General features: G+C 42.9%; 1 protein-coding gene across 6 annotated transcripts in view; it reads left to right on the top strand.

Moving 5' to 3' along the window:
- The window catches only part of chd1 (chromodomain helicase DNA binding protein 1), a 55,723-nt gene that overhangs the window by 8,023 nt on the left and 25,792 nt on the right, over positions 1–21,908 (top strand). For all 6 annotated transcript variants that reach the window (XM_075456217.1, XM_075456218.1, XM_075456219.1 and 3 more), the window contains exons 6-28: positions 13–287; positions 514–739; positions 2,950–3,050; positions 3,137–3,315; positions 5,120–5,244; positions 5,420–5,636; positions 5,717–5,806; positions 5,921–6,111; positions 7,468–7,656; positions 8,989–9,151; positions 10,206–10,358; positions 10,497–10,568; positions 10,655–10,804; positions 12,358–12,506; positions 12,661–12,757; positions 16,798–16,893; positions 17,229–17,405; positions 17,575–17,735; positions 17,836–17,877; positions 17,960–18,093; positions 19,623–19,761; positions 20,379–20,529; positions 21,664–21,786. In XM_075456217.1, the coding sequence (XP_075312332.1) occupies positions 13–287; positions 514–739; positions 2,950–3,050; positions 3,137–3,315; positions 5,120–5,244; positions 5,420–5,636; positions 5,717–5,806; positions 5,921–6,111; positions 7,468–7,656; positions 8,989–9,151; positions 10,206–10,358; positions 10,497–10,568; positions 10,655–10,804; positions 12,358–12,506; positions 12,661–12,757; positions 16,798–16,893; positions 17,229–17,405; positions 17,575–17,735; positions 17,836–17,877; positions 17,960–18,093; positions 19,623–19,761; positions 20,379–20,529; positions 21,664–21,786 (3,400 nt within the window). The remainder of the gene's footprint in view (positions 1–12; positions 288–513; positions 740–2,949; positions 3,051–3,136; positions 3,316–5,119; positions 5,245–5,419; positions 5,637–5,716; positions 5,807–5,920; positions 6,112–7,467; positions 7,657–8,988; positions 9,152–10,205; positions 10,359–10,496; positions 10,569–10,654; positions 10,805–12,357; positions 12,507–12,660; positions 12,758–16,797; positions 16,894–17,228; positions 17,406–17,574; positions 17,736–17,835; positions 17,878–17,959; positions 18,094–19,622; positions 19,762–20,378; positions 20,530–21,663; positions 21,787–21,908) is intronic.

The following is a 21,908-nucleotide window of genomic DNA, read 5'->3' on the forward strand; positions in this document are numbered from 1 at the left end:
CTCTCATTTCAGAGTGACTTCTCGGAATGGAAAGAAAAGCATCACCCAGAGGAAGAAAGCCCAGAAAGGCTCTTCCTCCGAGGACGAGAACGATAACTACATGAAAATGGCATCTGCGGGGCCCCGGCGGCAAGCCACGGTCAACATCAGCTACAAAGAGGACGATGAGATGAAGACGGACTCGGACGATTTGGTGGAGGTTCTGGGTGAGGATGTTCCCCAGCCGGAGGAGGAGGAGTTTGAAACTATCGAGAGAGTGATGGACAGCAGGATAGGAAGGAAAAGGGGTAAGAAACGCTGTGAATGCTCGTGTTGAAGTGTGGAGGGAAAATGATATTGTGGGTTATTAGTATTCTGAACTGTCGGGGAGAGTGATGGAGGTCCAGATGAACTGAAGGAGCTGGATCCTCCTGTGGCTGTGTTCTGTTCACCTCCTGGAAGCAAAAGGAAGTGTTTTAGCCTTGTTCCAAGGATGGAATGTGTGACATAGTGTCCCCTTCTTTCTTTTAACAGCCACAGGAAGTACAACCACTGTATATGCTATAGAAGCAGATGGAGACCCTAATGGCAACTTCAGCCCCAACAAAGAAGCTGGTGAGACCCAGTATTTGATCAAGTGGAAGAACTGGGCCCACATCCATAACACCTGGGAGACAGAGGAGACCCTGAAGCTCCAGAATGTCAGGGGCATGAAGAAACTGGACAATTTTAAGAAGAAGGATCAGGAGAAAAAAAAATGGTGAGACTTTTCAGATTTTTCAGTTCAACGTGATCACAGTCTTACAGTCAATGTTCCAACCTCTGAGGAGACTGTACCCAGGTGATGGACAACAGTGTCTCCATGCATTTCTGTTCTCCTCCATGTACATGTGAAAAATACTTCTGTCAAGATTCAATTCAATTCATTTTTATTTATATAGTGCCAAATACAACAAATGTCATCTCAAGGCACTTAGATAATAAAGTCCAATTCAAGCCAATTGGAATTCAATTAATTGTAATCATAATTATTCATAAAATAATCCGGCACTGTAACACCATTCAGAGGATATCTGTTGGAACAGGGAAACACGAGTTAATGACCACAATAATGTCACATATACATAAAGAGAGGAAAGGTGTGACAGATGAGGCCCCCCAGCAGTCTGGGCCTATAGCAGCTTAACTATGGGATGTTTCAGGATTACCTAGATGAGAGCTGACAGACCCCATGAGGTGTTGCTGTCACTCAAAGAAACTGAGAATGTTGCCATTGGTGCCTTTCTACCATTTCCTAACCCTGACCTGCTGATGGTGATTTTCTGCCTGACAGCATACACAAACATTAGCTGCACACACATGGACCACTTCTAATCAGGCTTGACAGTCCAGTCAGGATAAAACACTTCATATAAAGACGGATCCTATTGGGTTCAATAGGAATGAATGTTAGGAGTTGCTCATCCAATTAAGAGGGGCAGCGTGTTGTTTCACGCATTGTAACATGTAAACATGGTTTGGTGGTGCACCTTGTGGAGGGAATGGGATTCCTGAGGAGTAGGAACATGATGGCTGTTGTTAAAGAGTTGAGGATTGTTGAACATCTCTATTCATGGTTGGTGACAGTCAGCTCTGTCCCAGAGAGACATCCTCCACTTGCTCCTGCTCTGCTCATTGAGGAATCTTCATTTGAAGGAGCAGCAGAAATCTTAAAAAGTGTTCCTCTAAAGCAATAGTCCCCAAACTACGGCCCGCCACCTCATTTTTTACGGCCCTCCAAAATATGTCGTAATGTATTCCATTCCTCCCGCACCGGACTTCAACACCGTCAACCTTATTTCTCCCTGTTCACTCTATGGAAACTCCCAACAAGTACATGTTTCATTCCTTTTATGGCCACTGGTAGGTTTTGGCGCTGTTGCGCAGCCTTTTACAGAGTACTGCACTAATCTCAAGAGAAATAATACTGTTAGATCAGAGATTAAGATCCGATTTATTGGTCATGCATACACACGAAATTTGTCCTCGGCTTTTAACCCATTCAGGTTGGCACCTGTTGACACACACATGCACAGGGTCACACATTCAGAGACAGATGCCAACCTGGAGCGGTGGGCAGCCATGAAGCGCCCGGGGAGCACGGTGCCTTGCTCAAGGGCACCTCGGCCGTGACAAGGAGGTGGACTGACACCCCTCCAGCTGTCAGTTCCACCAAACTTTTTTTGAGTGGCGAGAGTGGGAATCAAACCGCTAACCTTCCGGTTATTGAACGACCGACTCTAACCACTGAGCCACCGAGCCATGATTATGTTTATGTCTTCAGATGGCTTCTTCTTTTTTTTTTTTAAAGATTTTATTTAAACATAAATTGCAAAATGTTTGAATGCATTGTGCTGTTAAATAAGCTGAGTAATAGTAAATTAGACTCATTATTTGCAAAATAAGTTTTGCAATATTGATTTGTTGATTAACAAAGTGAAAGAAGTTGTGTCAAAACCAAATGTGTTGGCCTACCTGTTGGAATGCAAAATAAGTTCTCTACCAGGCGATTTGTGGATAAACAATTCTAAGCCATGGTTTTATATGGCATTAAAATGTTCCTAATCGTTGTTCACTCCGGGCAGTTTTTTATGCCAAATAGAATTGTGTGAGTTCCAAATGTTGCTTAACAGGCTTTATCTAACATTATTAATGTTATTATTCTTATTTTGTGATTTCAGCTAGTTCCATTTAAGACTATGCTGTATGATTTGAACATGATAATAGCCTAACATAAATAATAACAACAGCACTTGACTTCTGCCAGTAAAGGAATGGACACCTGATTTATTTCAGTGGAAACCAGCACCATCTATTGGATCTTACATCTCATGTTAATAGGCTGCTCATTCTTGATGAAACGCATCATTTGTGAAACAAGGGTAATTTGGTACCTTCTGAGGAGTTTCTAATGAGCATTCTCATCTCCAGGTTAAAGGCGGCTTCACCAGAAGATATAGAATATTTCAACTGTCAGGAAGAACTGATGGACGACCTGCACTCTCAATATCAGCTTGTAGAGCGAATCATAGGTATTGTTGCATCTACAAAGCACTGTACATGTATTTGATACCCCTGAAATTTGTAAATCAGTAGGTGTTTGGATTTCTTTGAACAGGACATTCAAACCAGAAGTCAGCTGCTGGTTACCCAGATTACCTGTGCAAGTGGCAGGGTTTACCATATTCAGAGTGCAGCTGGGAGGATGGTGCTCTGATTGGTAAAAAGTTCCAGAAATGCATTGACGACTACATGAGCAGGAACCAGTCCAAGAGCATTCCATCCAAAGACTGCAAGGTAAGCTGGGTGTCTGAGGCCTGATCTGAGCCAGTGTGTTGCTAATGCTTGGATAGTCATGGCTTTTAACTGGAATCCAGTCCAACTTTCCAAAACAATGAAAATAGATCAAGTAAATGTAGTAAAACAACATAAATCTGTTGAAACTGATGGATTTGATTGTTTCTTCTAATGAAAGTGGAGGAAAAGGGCACTTTAACCACAGGTACGTCACCTTTTCTCTCATCCCTGAGCTGTTTGGGGCCTCCTTTGTGGTATTTTTTGTTTTGGTGTCTCATGGATATTGTAAATGGTTACAGGCAGAGCCAGGCCCTTTTAACACTCAGAATGTGTTGCTGAAATGAGTAAGACCTTCTCTGAATGAGAATCTTTCTGCTGTAAACTGTTGTTTTATTGGTGCTTTCATTGATGTTGGTGTTATGTGAACACACAGATGAGGATGATAACTAATGATGCAGCGTTTGAGAATTTCATAAAGAATCTCAAGCCACAGTTTTCCAGTGTGCCTCTATTCATCTTATGAGAAGGAGCCCAGAAAGGGTCTCTGGTTCTTTCATTTAAAAAGAGAAGAGCGCCAGTTGGTCAGTCTGCTGGGGAACACAGCCAGACAGTTGGTCAGTCTGCTGGGGAACACAGCCAGACAGTTGGTCAGTCTGCTGGGGAACACAGCCAGACAGTTGGTCAGTCTGCTGGGGAACACAGCCAGACAGTTGGTCATTCTGCTGGGGAACACAGCCAGACAGTTGGTCAGTCTGCTGGGGAACACAGCCAGACAGTTGGTCATTCTGCTGGGGAACACAGCCAGACAGTTGGTCAGTCTGCTGGGGAACACAGCCAGACAGTTGGGCAGTCTGCTGGGGAACACAGCCAGACAGTTGGTCAGTCTGCTGGGGAACACAGCCAGACAGTTGGTCAGTCTGCTGGGGAACACAGCCAGACAGTTGGGCAGTCTGCTGGGGAACACAGCCAGACAGTTGGGCAGTCTGCTGGGGAACACAGCCAGACAGTTGGTCAGTCTGCTGGGGAACACAGCCAGACAGTTGGGCAGTCTGCTGGGGAACACAGCCAGACAGTTGGGCATTCTGCTGGGGAACACAGCCAGACAGTTGGTCATTCTGCTGGGGAACACAGCCAGACAGTTGGTCAGTCTGCTGGGGAACACAGCCAGACAATTGGTCAGTCTGCTGGGGAACACAGCCAGACAGTTGGGCAGTCTGCTGGGGAACACAGCCAGACAGTTGGGCAGTCTGCTGGGGAACACAGCCAGACAGTTGGGCAGTCTGCTGGGGAACACAGCCAGACAGTTGGTCAGTCTGCTGGGGAACACAGCCAGACAGTTGGGCAGATTACTCCTCCGCATTTGACCCATCCAGGTTGGCACCTGTTGAACATGCACAGGGTCACACTCATGGAGACGGATGCCATACACACTGGAGGTGTAGTACCAGAACAGGTACCACACCTCAGTCACCACTCTGCCCGTGTTGCAGATCAGCCAATAAGACAAACACTTTAAGCTGTGAAAGAATCACCTGTTGTCAAGTAACCTCAAAGTTTGGAGACTCACCAGGTGAGCAGGTATTAGAAGAAAAGAAAAAAACAATCAAATTTCTCAGTTTCATCATTTATGTTGTCTGTCTCCTATTTCCAACTGAATTAATGGTTGAAATTATTAGCAAATTCTTGTTTTCCTCATATTTTCCAGATCTTTCGAAATGCTATGGAAACTGGAAGGTATTATCACTTCCACTGAGGTGTTTTTAAAGATGTGAACGTAACCCACAGTTGGTCCTGTTCCCATTAGGTGTTGAAACAGAGACCCAGGTTCGTGCCCATGAAGAAGCAGCCTGCTTACATAGGAGGGGATGGACTGGAGCTCAGAGACTACCAGTTAGATAGTTTAAACTGGATGGCCCACTCCTGGAGCAAGTAAGACTCTGCAACCCTTGCACCGTTTAAGATGCACTCTGTATCTGTCTTATGAATCAGGTTTTCAGTGGAAACACACCCTGCTATGCCACAACCACATCTGTATACAGAATATCCAGCTGTTACATCTCAATGTGACCCGAAATATGAACCTTTGCTCTGTTCTAATTCCTAGAGGAAACAGCTGTATCCTTGCTGATGAGATGGGCTTAGGGAAGACCATCCAGACCATCTCCTTCCTCAACTACCTGTTTAATGAGCACCAGCTGTATGGGCCCTTTCTGTTGGTGGTGCCCCTCTCCACAGTAACCTCCTGGCAGAGGGAAATCCACCTGTGGGCCCCACAAATGAATATTGTTGTTTACCTCGGAGACATCAGCAGCAGGAACATGGTAAAAAAAAAAAAAAAACTAAACTACTGCAACTTCATATTCTTATTTTCTTGTCATTTAACTTTGTTTTTAATTAATAGATCAGAACACACGAGTGGATGCATATCCACAGCAAGAGAATGAAATTTAACATTCTCCTCACAACATATGAGATTCTTCTTAAAGACAAGGTCAGCAGCTGCTTTACTGTGTCCCAGTCTTCCTGTTGTTTGTCACTCCTCATGTTTTCTCAACACAAGCTCTGCAGAATGATGGAAGCTGAGGGAAAACTTGTTTGTCTCCAGTCATTTTTGGGCAGTGTTAACTGGGCCTTCATTGGTGTGGATGAGGCGCACCGACTTAAAAACGATGACTCCCTCCTCTACAAGACCATGATCGACTTCAAATCCAACCACAGGCTTCTGATCACGGGCACACCGCTGCAGAACTCCCTGAAAGAGCTCTGGTCCCTGCTGCACTTCATTATGCCTGAGAAGTAGGTGGCTCCACTTCTTCCTCACCGACTCTCTGGTGCCCTTTAGCAACCAACAGGTCTGACATATGGAAACACTTCACAGGCCAAACATAGTTTTACAGGCTGAAATACTGGACCAGTGGTTCTTAAACTTTCTACCTGCAAATGTTTTTTAGCCAAGTAGCCCCAAACCAGTGAAAGAAAGCACAGCGTTGTACCATCAGTGTCAAATTCCAAACATATGAGAAAAAAAAAGAATTAATATTATACTTTTTACACTTAAAAGTAGGGATTCCAACTAATCGAAAACAGTGACGGGCACAAAACAATTTCAACACAAGCAGATCTATCTTTCTTCTACTGCAGCAGTTTTTTTTTTTTAAATAAGTGGAAGAAAAGATTTATGAAAAAAAAAGTGGGGAAAAAATATTAATATATGGTATTTTTGGGATCATTTTAGAAGGGGACAAAAATGTCCCTTTTCACAAATTAAGGAGTTTGTTTTTTTTTTTTTTTTTTAAATCAGGCATAACAAAAAAATTTAAAATCCCTAAAAATCAATGTTGTTGCTAATCATTGACATATCCCAGACCATAATTGTCCCTACTCAACAATTCCACTTTGCATTCGATATTTTGAAAATACTGTCACCTAAAGGCTTAAAATTTGGGCTAAAAAGTTCAAATTGGCATCTAAAGGGTTAATTTTTTGAAAATAATTGAAAACTTGGTAGTTATGATCAGAACTGAAGTGGAATAAAAGATTTATGAAAAAAAGTGGAAAAAAATATTAATATATGATGTTTTTAGGTCGTTTTAAAAGAGGACAAAAATGTCCCTTTTCAGAAATTAAGTTGTTTTTTTTTCTACACAATGAAAAATTGCATTTTATATGATGTGTGTTTGACATACGAAAAAATAGTCAAAAATGCACAACTGGACCAAATAGGATGAGTATCACTATCTACAGTGTGAAATTAGAGAAGAAAGTTCACCCCAAGTGGACAAAAATGTCCCCTGTCAGGGATTAGGGTTAAAGTTTAGCCCTAACACATTCTAAAATCCACCAAAAAGAGAGCTATGCTGACGCTGTATTCTGTGGCAGCTCAATCTGTGACTTTAAAAAAATTCTCAGGACCTAGTTAAAGAAGTCGAATTTCCTGATTGACAGCTTGTAATGTCTCTCAATCTTGACTGAAATAAATATCCCCCCCCCAAAAAGCAGCAAAAATAAAATGTGTCTTTTATTATTTGCCCTTAAAAATAGTATTGTGCACATTGTAGTTGCATGATTGTTGTTAATGGTAAAGCTGGACAGCTCGTGGTTTAAAAAAAACTCCAACCCAGCTTACACATAGTGCCCTTGTGTTTTCTCTAGGTTTCACTCCTGGGAGATCTTTGAGGACGAGCATGGTAAAGGTAGAGACTCTGGCTACACGAGTCTGCACAAAGAGCTGGAACCGTTCCTGCTGCGTCGCGTCAAGAAAGATGTTGAGAAATCTCTGCCAGCTAAAGTGGAGCAGATCCTCAGAGTGGAGATGAGTGCCATCCAGAAACAATATTACAAGTAAGAGCTGGACACAACCCATTGTTGGAGGAAAGAAAATCTTAATATCTGATTTTAATATTATTATTTGACCGTATCAAATGCAGCACTGAGATCCAACAGGACAAGCACAGACACAAGTCCGCTATCAGAGGCTAAGAGGAGATCATTGGTAACTTTCAGCAGTGCAGTTTCTGTGCTATGATGCACTCTGAATCCTGACTGAAACTCTTCAAACAGATTATTTCTGTGGAAATGATCACAAAGCTGAGCTGCAACTATTTTTTCAAGAACTTTAGACATAAAAGGGAGATTGGATATAGGTCTATAATGAGCCAACACTTCTGAATCAAGAGTAGGTTTTTTAAGTAAAGGTTTAATTACAGCAACCTTAAAAGTCTGAGGTACATGTCCTGTCAACAAAGACAGATTGATCAAATCCAATATGGAAGTGTCAATTAATGGGAAAACCTCCTTGAACAGTCTGGTTGGGATTGGGTCTAAAACACAAGTTGATGGTTTAGAAGAGACTATTGCTGTTGTTAGTTCAGAGAGATCAACTGGACAGAAGCCGTCTAAATACAAATCAGGTTCTAAAGATACTTCTAAAGCTGCTGTACTTGATGATACATCACTGATAATAGTGGGAAGGACTCCATTAATCTTCTCTCTAATAGAAACAATTTTATTGATAAAGAAGCTCATGAAATCATCACTGCTGAGAGTTAAAGGAATAACTGGCTCAGCAGAGCTCGGACTCTTAGTCAGACTGGCTACAGCGCTGAAGAGAAACCTGGGATTATTCTTATTCTCTTCTATCAATGATGAATAATAAGCAGTTCTAGCTTTACGAAGGGCTTTCTTATACGTTATTAAACTATCTTTCCAGACTAATTGAGACTCTTCTAAATTAGAGGAACGCCACTGTCTCTCCAGCTTTCTTGCAGTCTGCTTTAAAGCAGCTGTGAATTCCCACCTGATGACCCCAATGACATGTTGGTCAGCACTGCTCACTGATCTACGTATATATAGGGAGTGTAGGGAATTATTCACTGAGTCTGGTCCTTTTTTTTTTTTTTTTTTTTTTTTTTTTTTTCCCAGCACAAGTTTCTTGTGTCTGGCAAAAGTTTTCTTGATGTCCTCTGTTGTGTAGCGTCATAGGTTAAACTTCTGAGTCCTTGAGTCTTGTGGTGAGACGCTCGCTTTTCCCCATCATGCTCAGAAATCTTAGGAAATCTTTTTTCACACCTTGCTTATTTGAAATGTCAATAATCTTGTTAGTTTATTGCTGCCATGAGTTTTTTCATTATTTCTAAATGTTCTAATAGTAGTGATGTGTTTTCTTATAATTAGATGGATCCTGACCAGGAACTACAAAGCTCTCAGTAAAGGCGTCAAAGGCAGCACATCAGGCTTCCTGAACATCATGATGGAACTGAAGAAGTGCTGTAACCACTGTTACCTTATCAAGCCTCCAGATGACAATGACTTTCTCAACAGAGCCGAAGCCTTACAGGTCTCTTAAGGTTTACCTTTCCAAATAAATTGTAATAGAAACAGGTTTTAGTTTGTAGAATTTTGGTGTTTCCCAAGTAGTGGGATGTTAAAGTCAATTACTGGTTTTAAGAAATTTGGATAACATTGGACAACTCTGATTAACTACACCTTTAAACTGGTGTTCTAGTTCATGTAAATTTACTCGGAAGAAGTCATTTTAAAGCAAAGAGGAAGTCAACCTCGGTTGCTTCATCACAGTTACACAAAGACAACTTAGGGCACGGCATGTTCATGTCAGCAGGGAGGCGTTTGTCTGCGTTGATCTAGCCTCAATCAATGAAAACAGATTTGTGCCCAGTCCTTCAAAAAGCTAACAGTGTCTGGAAACTACGCTACAATACTAAGCTGAATGCTGATCGGTTGAAAGTTAGCTTAAACTGATAGGGGCCAGCATCAGCCAATTTCATAACAAAGAGGACGAAGTGCCAAAAACCATAAATAGTGAAAAGTTCAGACGGCAGTCTTCATTGTGTAGTTTCACAGACCAGCAGGTTGAGCCACATATTTCTGGCACTGCCCCCCAGTGGCCGCATCACACTATAACACGTAGACGCCAGTTGGCAATCCACCAACTGAGAGAAGAACCAGAACCAATTTGCCAATTTGTTTTATTCATATAGTACCTGATCACAACTAAAGTTATCTAAAACAGATAGGCCAATTCTAATCGTATGAACTGAAGTCCAGTGCATATAGTGTCGGTACAAAAAAGATTGCAGAGCTAAGGAAACCAGCAGATGCATTAAAGATTCTCTTTGATTCACTCTCCGTTCTGAGCATTTAAACAGACAGGATTTTTATTGTGTCATTTCTGTTCACCTTTAAACATTTTGCTGGTACTGCTTCATATGTCAGATTTTATTTAGTAAGTCTAACTTATGTCAGTAAATTAAATAGCATTATCTTTTGCCAGCTTCCTTTAATTTGGGGTTGAGTTTTTTGGGTGGACACCAGTTAAGAGCATATCAGATGAGCTTTACCAATGACTGCTTGGCTTTCTTTTCCTCTTAAAGCTACTGATCCGCAGTAGTGGAAAGCTGGTTCTTTTGGACAAACTACTGCTGCGATTGAAGGAGCGAGGTCACAGAGTTCTCATCTTCTCCCAGATGGTACGAATGCTAGACATACTGGCTGACTACCTGCGGCGCCGGCAGTTCCTCTTCCAGGTATCTACACGCCTTTCTCACATGACCATTATACACATTTGTACATGCATACAGAGATAAGCTTCACAATTGACTCATTAGTATATGTTCGATTCCGTGCGTCTGTTAATACATTTGAAATGTGATCAATTTGTATAGAGATTAGATGGCTCCATCAAAGGGGAGATGCGGAAGCAGGCGTTGGATCATTTTAATGCAGAGGGCTCAGAGGTACAGTAAGTTTGATATTATGAACAAGTACTTAATGCACTGTAACCATGACTCTTCATAAAATCACTCTCATTTTGTTTGGCCAGGATTTCTGCTTCTTGTTATCTACACGTGCTGGTGGTCTGGGTATCAATCTGGCATCAGCTGACACAGTGGTCATCTTTGACTCGGACTGGAACCCCCAAAATGATCTGCAGGCCCAAGCCAGAGCCCACAGGATTGGACAGAAGAGACAGGTCAGAAACCTTGATCTTCTTCCACTTCTCCGTTTCGTGGAAGTATTTCTTTTTTTTCCCAAGGTACCTAAGCTCATACCTACTGAGCCCAGCAAGTGCCACCAGGGGGGGGAAACCGGTGGAGATCTGTGCGCACAGATGGTTAAATGTTCCTTTTGGTTTTGTAATCCGTGCGCATGGATTTCCACTGGGCATTTTTTTCTCTGTATGCACTCTGTACATGGCAGTGTTTGTGCTCCGTGCTGTTTGTCAGTTAAAGCTTGTCAACCCCATATAAGCTGTGGGATAGTTGGTCATTGGAACTCTGCACTGTGCCCAAAGGGTTGTCATTCCAAGTCTTCCTTCATAACAGAGTAAGTGATTGTTTGGTTGGAAGCGAGCCAAGTTGACACTAATTTTTCAGTGTCTTTGGAAGGTGTGCCGTGTTCACACTGTGCAGCTGACCTCACCCTCAACGCTTCTGACTCATATGCATCAAGCAGTTCCAACTACTTTATGATGAATAAAGTAGAGACATTATTTTAGGGCATGAAAAACCAACAGCAGTCATGAATTGGTGATTTTTCTAAAAAAAAAAAAAGAAAAAAAGTTATTACTGTGGGCAGGAATGATCTCCTGCAGCATTCCTTGCTGGGGAAGCCTCTGACTGAACACATTTGTTGTTTGATCACCATGTAATGGAGAGCGTGTGCTGTGTTGTCCATTACGTTGAGTGGCTTTTGTAACATAGTAGCTGATTGCTACTACTGTGGAGCAGCAAACTCTGGAATGGCAGAGAATCCTCTCTGGTCTACGAGTAGCTCCTGATGATTCAGTCTGTTGTGTTGCTAGCTTTTAGCACCGTGTCATAGCCCTTAGATTTCTTGTTGGCTTCCTTTAGAGACGTGCTGTGAGTACAAGGTTTAGTTCTCCGAACCTCACTACTGCTGGGTCCAGTCAGCAGGCACCAGCACCCTGAAAGATACCCGGTCAGATACAGAATAGATTTTAAATTTCTGCTACTCGTCTACAAATCACGGAATGGTTTAGGTCCAGAATACATGAATGACATGCTAGCAGAGTATAAACCCAGCAGAGCTCTGAGATCTGCTGACTCAGGTCAGATAGTGGAGCCCAGAGTTCAAACTAGACCCGGTGAAGCAGCTTTTAGCTGTTATGCTGCACACAACTGGAACAAACTACCAGCAGAACTGAAATCAGCCCCAACTGTGAGCACTTTTAAATCCAGGTTAAAAACATTTCTCTTTCGGTGTGCGTATGGTTGAGTTTATATCTTTCTTTTTCCCCTCTTCTTTGATTGCTTTTAACTGTGTTTTTAATTTTTATTCTATTTTTTTCTCTCTTTAAATTGCTGCTTTATGCTGTTCTTTTAAATGCCTTGTCTTTATGTAAAGCACATTGAGTTGCCTGTGGTATGAAATGCGCTGTATAAATAAAGATGCCTTGCCTTGCCTTGAAAGGATCTGTTTGTCTTCCACATCACATGTACTGTCAGAAGATGTTCAGATGCTGCTTCTTGGTTTTATGTTCATTGGTGGTTTGTGGACTGGCAGGTGAATATCTACCGCCTTGTGACAAAAAGCTCAGTGGAGGAGGATATCATTGAGAGGGCCAAGAAGAAAATGGTGCTGGATCACCTAGTTATTCAAAGAATGGACACCACAGGAAAAACGGTCCTCCATACCGGTGCTGCTCCCTCAAGGTAAGCAACACATTCTGCTGATCAACAGATGTCCATTTTGAATGGACATGTACTTGTTTACCACATGCTGTCATTCAGAGCTGCCAAGTCAAGTTCAGCTGAAACTCTGTTTCCATGTTACCAGATTGCACTGATTGTGTATTATGTCATACAGTTCTGCACCATTCAACAAGGAAGAGCTTTCAGCCATTTTGAAGTTTGGTGCTGAGGAGCTTTTCAAAGAGCCAGAGGGTGAAGAGCAGGAGCCTCAGGTATGAGCTTCTTTGTAACGTGCTCTTTAAAAGTTGTATTCACAAAAAAAAGAGTGAGAATCATAAATAATACCATCAAAAACACTATTACTAGTGGGGGGGGGAGAAGTCTTTACAAAATAATTCCTAAAGCCCTTTTAATGCATTAGATATTAAACATTGTCTTCATCAACCAATGAAAGTGATGCCGTTGTCACTTTCAGTCATTCAGATGGCCTGTGAAGGCGGCAGAAAGGGCCACAGTGTGTGTGATATAGAACAGCATGGAGTGCAGCATATTATGCTCCATAAAGGGGAGGCCAAGATGCAGCATACAAAGGAGCATCCTCCTCAAGTCTGAAGCAGCCACTGAGACATTCAGATCAAACAATGTAGAGGTTTCTATTCAAGAGACCAATAATCACATGGTCTAAAAGGAGTTAAGATTACTTTAAGGTAGGCAAGGCCAAAATAACAAGCTAACCTAAACTATCTGAACATGAAGGGATAACCTGTCCAGAAACAAAAGAAGGAAAATGCAATTCCTTTCCTATCTAGTATAACTGCTGTGATGCTTTGCATTGAAACATCTCTATTCAGTTCCCCATGATGAAGCTTCGGTCTTTTCAAATAAACGATCAATAGCATGAAATGACCTTTTCACATGGAGGCTCTAAAACTGAGAAACAACTCAAGGTCCACTCCTACTGTGTGGGGGTGATGATCACAGTTGACTGAGGAATGAGAAGCTAGTCTAATTATCTGATAAAACAATACTGATCAGAAACTTTGGACCAACAGAGCCTGCAGGCAGAACTGTCGCTTTTCACCGCAGCCCCCCTCACCCTTCCCAGCTTTTCAAATCCCTTTCTACCACCCAGTCTCTAGCTTCAAACTCATCTCTGCTGTTATCTGACCTGATCCACAAATCTAAGCCATCTACGTGTCAACTTCTTTGGTTAAAGCCTCCATCCATTCTCTGACCCCTCAGCTGCGCATTTCCACTTACTCGGCTCGGTTTGGTTGTGTTTCCGTTTACAACCGAGTATCACTTGGTGCCTCCTCGATGTGGGCGGGGTCGTCGTAACACGGCTGCGCGACCAGAACAACAACAACAACATAGGAGGAGGATAGCATGGAGGACATGGAGGCGTTCGTGTTGCTGCTCACCCTGTGGCTTTTTGTCGCACAGAAGGCAAGAGAAGAGAGCCAGAGAAGACTCCTGGCCGCCAGACAAAACGGTATTGAAAAGTGACGACACTCATCGGCCAATCAGTGGAAGGCAGTCGGCTGACGTCACGTTTTAGTAACGCTTCAGCCCGCTTGGAACCAGGGCTGAGGTGGTACGGAAAATCGTCCCGGTTGCAGGTACTGCGTGCTAGTGGAAACACGCAAATTGTCCATTCTTCTCTCACCTCTGGTATTGTTCCCTCATCTCTCAAATCAGCCATAGTAACTCAGACTCTTAAGAAACCTGGTGCTGAACCCAATCATTTCAACAACCTTGGTCCTATCCAGTCTTCCTTCCTGTTAAATCTCAGGCTCACGATCACCTCTCTCTTAATAATCTGTAAGAGCAGTTCCTGCCAGGTTTTCGTCCTGTCCGCAGTCAGAATGACTAATGACCTCCTCATGGCTGCTGACACTGGACTCCCAACCAACCTCATCCTCCTTGACTTGAGTGCAGCTTTTGACACCGTCCTCATTAACAGATCAACTACCATTGGACTATCTTGACACGTTCTTGGACTGAGTTAAATCATATCTCTCTGGCCGTACTCAGTTGGTCCAACTTAAATCATTTTAATCCAAATAAAATTCTGCTCAGGGCTCCAGTTTTGCTCGGGGCGGCCCTGAGTGGCACTAATCTACCCTCTCAAAGATGAGAAGCTTCTGCATTTCCATGGACAGTCCCTCTGTTTCCCCTTCCTCCCAGGTTAAGAGCCTGGGTGTCGTCCTCGACAGCACTTTATCATTCCAGTCCCACAGAAATAACATCTTCCATCTTCCTCTCACGACTGCACCCGTCTCACACCCAATAGTGCTGCTATTCTGCTCCACATCCTGCTTACATCGTGCCTTATTATACGTTATTGCTGTTTTCTTATTTTATTGATCATTCTATTTGACTCTTTGTTGATTCTTTTGATGTTGTCTTTGTACGCTGACCTTGAGAGGAAAGCAGCAGAGAGGGCACACACAGCTTCCACAAATGCTCTGAAATATTCGCTGACATGGTCTTACGTTGTCTGACCTGCTGATGTCCCAAAGATTTTCCCAGTGTGCTGGGTGGATAATCTCTATAAGAAGTCCAAAGGGAATGTTGCAGACATTAACGCACTCTTCTTACAAATACTTTGCACATATTTTTAATTTTTTTTACATTTATTACTTTATTCTATTATTATTCTATTTTTTGTTTTGTTCTTATGGCGCCAAACAGACCAGGCCAAATTCCTCGTGATGTTAAAATTACTTGGCAATAAAACCTTTTCTGATTCTGATTCTGACATGCCATCACTCAAGAAAATCTCCAGAGCATTTCAGGACTCCAGTGTGTGTGAAAGCCGCTGTAGACCGCAACCTGCCTTCATTCTGCAACATTGTTGCCCCTCCCTGGTCTTTAAGAAGGATTCAGGATTGCTCATATCCACTAACTTCACTCTGTGCTCCAGAAGCCTCGTATATAAAAGACTCTGCAGCTTTTACATGGAAACAGGACATAGTTCCAAAGTCTTAATCTTATCGGCTCCCACACACCTCTCATTTCGAACTCTTAAGGAACATGAATTGAGTACTTGACCACAAGACATTTGCCACATCTTGGTTCCTCCCAAGCACACGAGCTATCTGGTTGTGTTCACAGATGCTGTGCTGCAGTCGGAGCCCAACATCAGTAATGCTACATTAAGTTAAAGAGGATGGAAGATGTATGAGTTGGTTGTGTTTTTGTCTTCCCACTGAGCTACTGCCCTCTCTGTGGTTAGCATTGAGGTTTTACAACTATTTAACTACATTTATGATGCCTGTTCTCATCTGCCACGTAAGGTCTGAAAATGAGTCTGAAACATAAATCTTCAACTCTCAACATCCACGGTTTCATTGTATAACAAGGAGCACTCATGCACCTTTGAAATATTCCCCCTCTTTGTTAGCTCGTCTTCAGTTAGAATGTTAAGTCCAATGCAGGAGTGAGAACTTGTGTGTGTGTGTGTGTGTGTGTGTGTGTGTGTGTGTATTTCAGAAGAGAATCTGATTCTGGCTGTTTGGCACTGGTTCAGCCACCAGTGTCTCAGATTATTGATGAGGAAGATGAGGAATCAGCAGGTGACTTGTTTGGAAAAGACAAAGGCCTACTCTCGCAGAAACTGTGGCATAGTTTGTTGCCAAGATATTCCAAATAGAGGTCCATTATGCATTACAGCCTCTCTAGATGTAGCCCAACATTTGTGGGAAAAACTTGATAGTTTACTTGACAACTCTGGTAAATAGTTTTTAAAGGGTTTGAAATGGTTTTAAGTGGGTTTGAAATGGTTTCGGCATCTCTGGTTCTGATGCTGCTGCTCCAACAGATGGCTCTGAAGCAGATTGTACTCTCCACCACTGAGTTCTAGAAGATTAAGGATATCTTAATGCAGATGTTGAAGGAGCGTTATGTCCTTAGACCATCACTGGCTGTTGTGTTTTTTTTCTTGTAGACAACCTTTTTGTTGCTTTTCCAATTCAACCACCTCTTCTCCTATGACAGAAAAAGTGTTAGGCTCCTCCTAAAATGCACAGTCCTCTGTTCTTTGGTGCGGATTAGAGAGGAAGTGATGACTGACCACTTCCCTGTATTGGGCCTCCCAGTCCATCCCTGACTGGGAATGAGGATTAGAACAGTTAGTAGTGTTGTTGGAAGTTCAAATATTCTTCAACTTTAGTGAAAACACAGCAGAAATGTTTCATCTTTTGTCCCTGCACAGGTGTTACAAAGTAAGCCAAAACACAATATAATTCATTATGTAATTCCATTTCTGTTCTGTGATGACGTTCATGTCATGCCTTGTTCTGCTGCAAAGGAAATGGACATCGACGAGATTCTCAAAAGAGCCGAGACCAGGGAGAATGACCCCGGACCCTCCACAGTTGGAGAAGAGCTGCTGTCTCAGTTCAAGGTTAGAAGTGTGTGTGTGTGTGTGTGTGTGTGTGTGTGTGTGTGTGTGTGTGTGTATATATATATATATATATATATATATATACACATACACACTGAACAAGGCAACACTTTTGTTTTTGCTCCCAGGGGGGGGTGGGATTGTAGACACCCACGCAGTCTGCCATCAGAGTTCAGCTCATGAAAAATGGAAGCAAAAACAAAAGTGTTTATATTTTTGGTATATTTCTTATATATATATATTAGTAACTAATATATAAGTATATTAGTAATATATATATATATATATATATCTATATGGTTGTGTGAAACATTTGCCCTTGTGTGCTGCTGCAGGTGGCCAACTTCACTATGATGGAGGACGAGGACATAGATATTGATTCTGAGCGAAGTCAGCGGAGTTGGGATGAAATCATTCCTGGGGAACAGAGGAGGAGGATGGAAGAAGAGGAGAGACAAAAGGAGCTTGAAGAAATCTACCTGTTACCACGAATGAGGAACTGTGCCAAACAGGTAGACGGCAGTAATGCCAAATACGACCATTTCCAAGTACTCATGGAGTATGAATTAGTTCTTTTCATGAATCCACTCTATGCAGTCACCTTCAGATTTTTTAACTTCTTGGTATATATTTTAGCTTCTATTGGAACCTTCCGTTGATTCTGATGGTCTTTGTCAACAGATAAGCTTTAACTCGAGCGAGGGTCGGCAGAGTAGGAACAGAAGATATTCTGGCTCTGACAGTGACTCCCCATCAGACCGAAAGAGACCAAAAAAAAGAGGACGGCCTCGAACAATTCCACGGGAAAATATCAAAGGTTTTAGTGATGCTGAGATCCGCAGGTAAATATTTGAAATGCCAATACATTCCACTGTCCTCCTGGTGGAATTGCTGTACTCCTTCCCACATATTCCAGTGAACATATCTATGAACTACCAACAGGTTTGTCAAGAGTTATAAAAAGTTTGGTGGACCACTGGAAAGGTAAGCTCTCCGATTTTCTTAGTGATCTTCTAAACCGCTGCAGGATCTTCCGGCCTTCTTCACCCACGCTGTCCTTTCTCAGGTTGGATGCCATTGCTCGTGATGCTGAGCTGGTGGATAAGTCTGAACATGACCTGAAACGCTTGGCAGAGACTGTGCACAATGGATGTGTGAGAACACTCCGTGAAAACCCATGTGGACCAGAGAAGACTTCAGGTTATTCAACAGATCTTTTATCTCCCACACACACGCACACGTATTTATAAATATGTATAAAAATGTACACTTCTCACAAAAAGTTTGGGATATTCGGCTTTCGGGTGAAATTTCAGATGAATCTAAAATGTTTAACCTTTCCAGGTGAACTTAATGTGACCTTCTGTAAACTTTTTGAATGCACATGTCCAACCCTTCAGTGTTTCAGTACCTTCTGCACAAACTTCTGTTCTCAAGGAGCTCAACGGCAAAATTCACAACAGGTGTTTGATCTATGAATCGATCAATCAATTTCCTGCTTCAATTAGAAATGGTATTTAAACAGTCCTCCTCATCATGCTGCTCACATTATGACATTAGGAGACCAAGACAACACCAAACAGTCTCCAGGACCTCGCCACTGCGAGGCTTCAAACAGGATGTTCTCAGACAGATGTGGCCGCTGAGCTCAGAGTGTCACCGAGTGTCACCGAGTGTCTGGCGGAGTCACAGAGAGGCTGGCGGAGTCACAGAGAGGCTGGACGTGGACGTCCTTTGGCCACATCCCACACTGATGACCGCCACTCAACTCCAGGCACATTTAAGGGAGGTGAGAGGCACCGAAGTGTCACGTCAGACCATTAGAAAGCGTTTCCATCAGCGTGGTCTGGGTGCTAGACGACCTGCGTGGGTCCCTGAGCACACCAGCAGGTACAGGGGTCATCGTCCTGCATGGGCCGGGGGGCATTAACGCTGGACGAGGGGCCGGTGGGACTCAGTGCTGTTCTCTGATGAAAGTCGACTCACGCTGAGCAGAAATGATGCTGGAGACGTCGAGGAGAGCGCTATGCATCAGCCACTGTTGGTGGAGCCTTTGGTGGTGGTGCAGTGGGGGCAGGTGTGGCTGGTCAGTACAGAACTGCCCTACGCTTTGTGACCAGCCCATACTACCTGAATAACACCGTTAATCCAGTCATTGTGCCCCTGCACGGGGCCTAATCTCATCTTCATGGACGTCAGTGCTCCAGCTCATGGGGGTCCCATCATTAGGGAGCGGCTGCTGGACACTGGGGCACCTCAGGTGGGGGCCTGCACTGTCTCCAGACCTGAGTCCCATAGAAAACCTCTGGCATCAGCTGAGTCGCCGTGCAGGGACCCCTAACTCTGTACCCCAGAACCTCAAAGACCTGAGGGCCGCCCTTCCAGAAGAGTGGGACGCCACGCCTCCGCAGACAATAAGTCGACTTGTGAACAGCGTGAGACGCTGTTGTCCAGCTGGAACGGATGCTCATGGGCACATCTTTAGTTGTGGTGTGCCCACCGCTGCTGCTGGCTTTTGTTTCAGTAAATAGTTTGAGATGAGGAAACCACCTGTGCATGCTTCTACTTTCATGCTATAAAATCACTGCAGCATGACCTTTTGACCTTTACTATAAATTTCACCTGAAAGCTGAATGTCCTTAACCTTTTGTGAGTAGGGTGCATGTATTCATGTATATTTTTGTTTGCTGTAAACAGATGACTCACTTGTCCACTTTTCTAATGATTAGGAGGCAGAAGAGGGAAAGTGAAAGGCCCAACCTTCAGGATTTCTGGAGTCCAGGTTAATGCCAAACTTGTCATCTCCCATGAGGAAGAACTGGCTCCACTCCACAAGGCTATTCCAGCGGACCCTGAGGAGCGCAAGAGGTTCCACTGCTCATCATTATTATCATTTCACTTCTGTTCATGCTTCATTCTGCTGCCGTGCATGGAACGTTAGGACTATGCTTATAGGTTTGGACAGTTTGGACATTCAACCTCCAAAAAGAGCATAAGTGCTGTCAGAAGAGACGTATTGTTTTTCTCTAATACTACACTGATGAACAGCCATTCTACAAACCTCTGCAAAGCAGGAGCTCTCAAGCTGAGATCTGTGTTGCCACACTCACCCTCGTGCTTCATTATCCAAACTCTGGATTTATTGTTGTAATCCTCATCAGCTCTACACCAGTTAGGATTTATTCCATCAAGGCTAATGGATCTGATCAGAGAATTCTGTCCTCTTCAGTTCAGTCTTAAAGTTTTCTTTTGAAGGGCAAACAAAGTCTTGACATCTGGCCTAATTTTAAGAGGACAGACACTGTTGCTCATGTGGTTGTTTTTTTTGTGACAGAGTTCATATTCAGATGATCCTTCTGAATCTATGGTCCATTTTACCAGATGCCAGAGAGATAAAATGTGTTCATGAAATCTTTTTTTTTAGCTCCTAAAACGAATTGAAAATAAAAATCTTTTAATTTGATATATTTTCTGTATTCCTTTAGGTATATGATACCATGTCACTCAAAGGCAGCCCACTTTGACATTGAGTGGGGGAAAGAGGACGACTCAAGCCTCCTGATAGGAATCTATGAATATGGTTATGGAAGCTGGGAGATGATAAAGATGGACCCAGACCTAAATCTCACCCACAAGGTCAGTGCAAATGCCCTGAATGTCTTCAAAAAGCTGCGGAAAGCAACAAGATGGTTCAGGCTTGACAAAGCTTTACAAAGTTACCATGTAGGTATCTGATAGATATACATACATATGCATCAAACATGTCATCTGAGTTTGATGAATATTGGTAGGAGACAGCTGGACTTCTGGACATCTTCCTGCTAAACACTGCCTGCATTGCAGATAATTTAGCAGTTTTTCTTTTTCGTGGTGCTTTAGCCCAGTTATGTGTCGCTCCGCCTTGCAATGCTTTATACAAGGTTTGGTTTCTGACAGAATGGAACCCATTATGGTGTCTTTATTATCCATTATCTGCATGTGTGGAGCTTCAGTTCAGCTGGTGCAACAGGACAACGGGTCCTATGAAGAGCAGGACCTTTCATTCTCTCTCTGCGTGTATTCTTTGTAAAGAGCCAGGTTTCTTGTTTAAGTAAAGGACATTTAGTTCCATGCAAGTTGTTCCTGTCTTTACTAAAAGGTTCAATAATCTGATCCTGAACCGGGATCACTCCAACAACAAAGTCACCCTAAGGTCATGTATTTCACATGCAAAGTGCAAAAACAGCATGACCCAATTTATCCAAAGACGGATGTACCTGCAGCCTCCCAGCAGAAGGAATGCAGCCCACTGATCTGTCTGCAGAAAGGACTGGCAGGACTTTCAACACCAACACATCCTTCTGCAGTGGGGAAGGAGGAGCTGCCAGTACATTCTACCCAACAGGGTTTAAATTAATCCCACTTACAGAAAAAACCCCGATATATTAATCATATCCTCACATACTTTAACTGTTTAGTGATGAGCAGACCGTTTACACATATACCAAACTGATGCGTAATTCCACCGAGAGAAGTAATAATAAAGGGAAAATCAGAAATGAAACCTGATACTAAGTTCTACAGACATACAAAACCAGTGCCAGCCAAATAATAGCAACAGGACTTTTGAGAATGCATCATTTTAGAAATGAGCATGCTTGTTTTTTACACCCCTCGGAACTAATGCAGATCAACACGAGCCTTTGATGTTACACGCACTGACTAATGTCTTGTAGCATATTGTGGTCATGTTGAGCACTTAAATCCGATCGGTTTGTTTTTGGTGATCAGCTCCTACCAGATGACCCTGACAAGAAGCCTCAGGCCAAACAGCTGCAGACCAGAGCAGACTACCTCATCAAATTACTGAGCAAGGACCTGGCCAAAAAAGAAGCGCAGAAGCAAACGGGGACAGTAAGTCTCAGTCCTTCCTCTGCATGACTGCATCACATGCTTGTTCATGGCTAGTTGTCCTGCATCATAGAGGACGCGGTATGTCTTCTGGACTATATATCATGCCTATTTGTACTTGTGTA

This window comes from Odontesthes bonariensis, chromosome 22 (genome assembly GCF_027942865.1).
Source record: "Odontesthes bonariensis isolate fOdoBon6 chromosome 22, fOdoBon6.hap1, whole genome shotgun sequence".
In the NCBI taxonomy this organism is placed as follows: Eukaryota; Metazoa; Chordata; class Actinopteri; order Atheriniformes; family Atherinopsidae; genus Odontesthes; species Odontesthes bonariensis.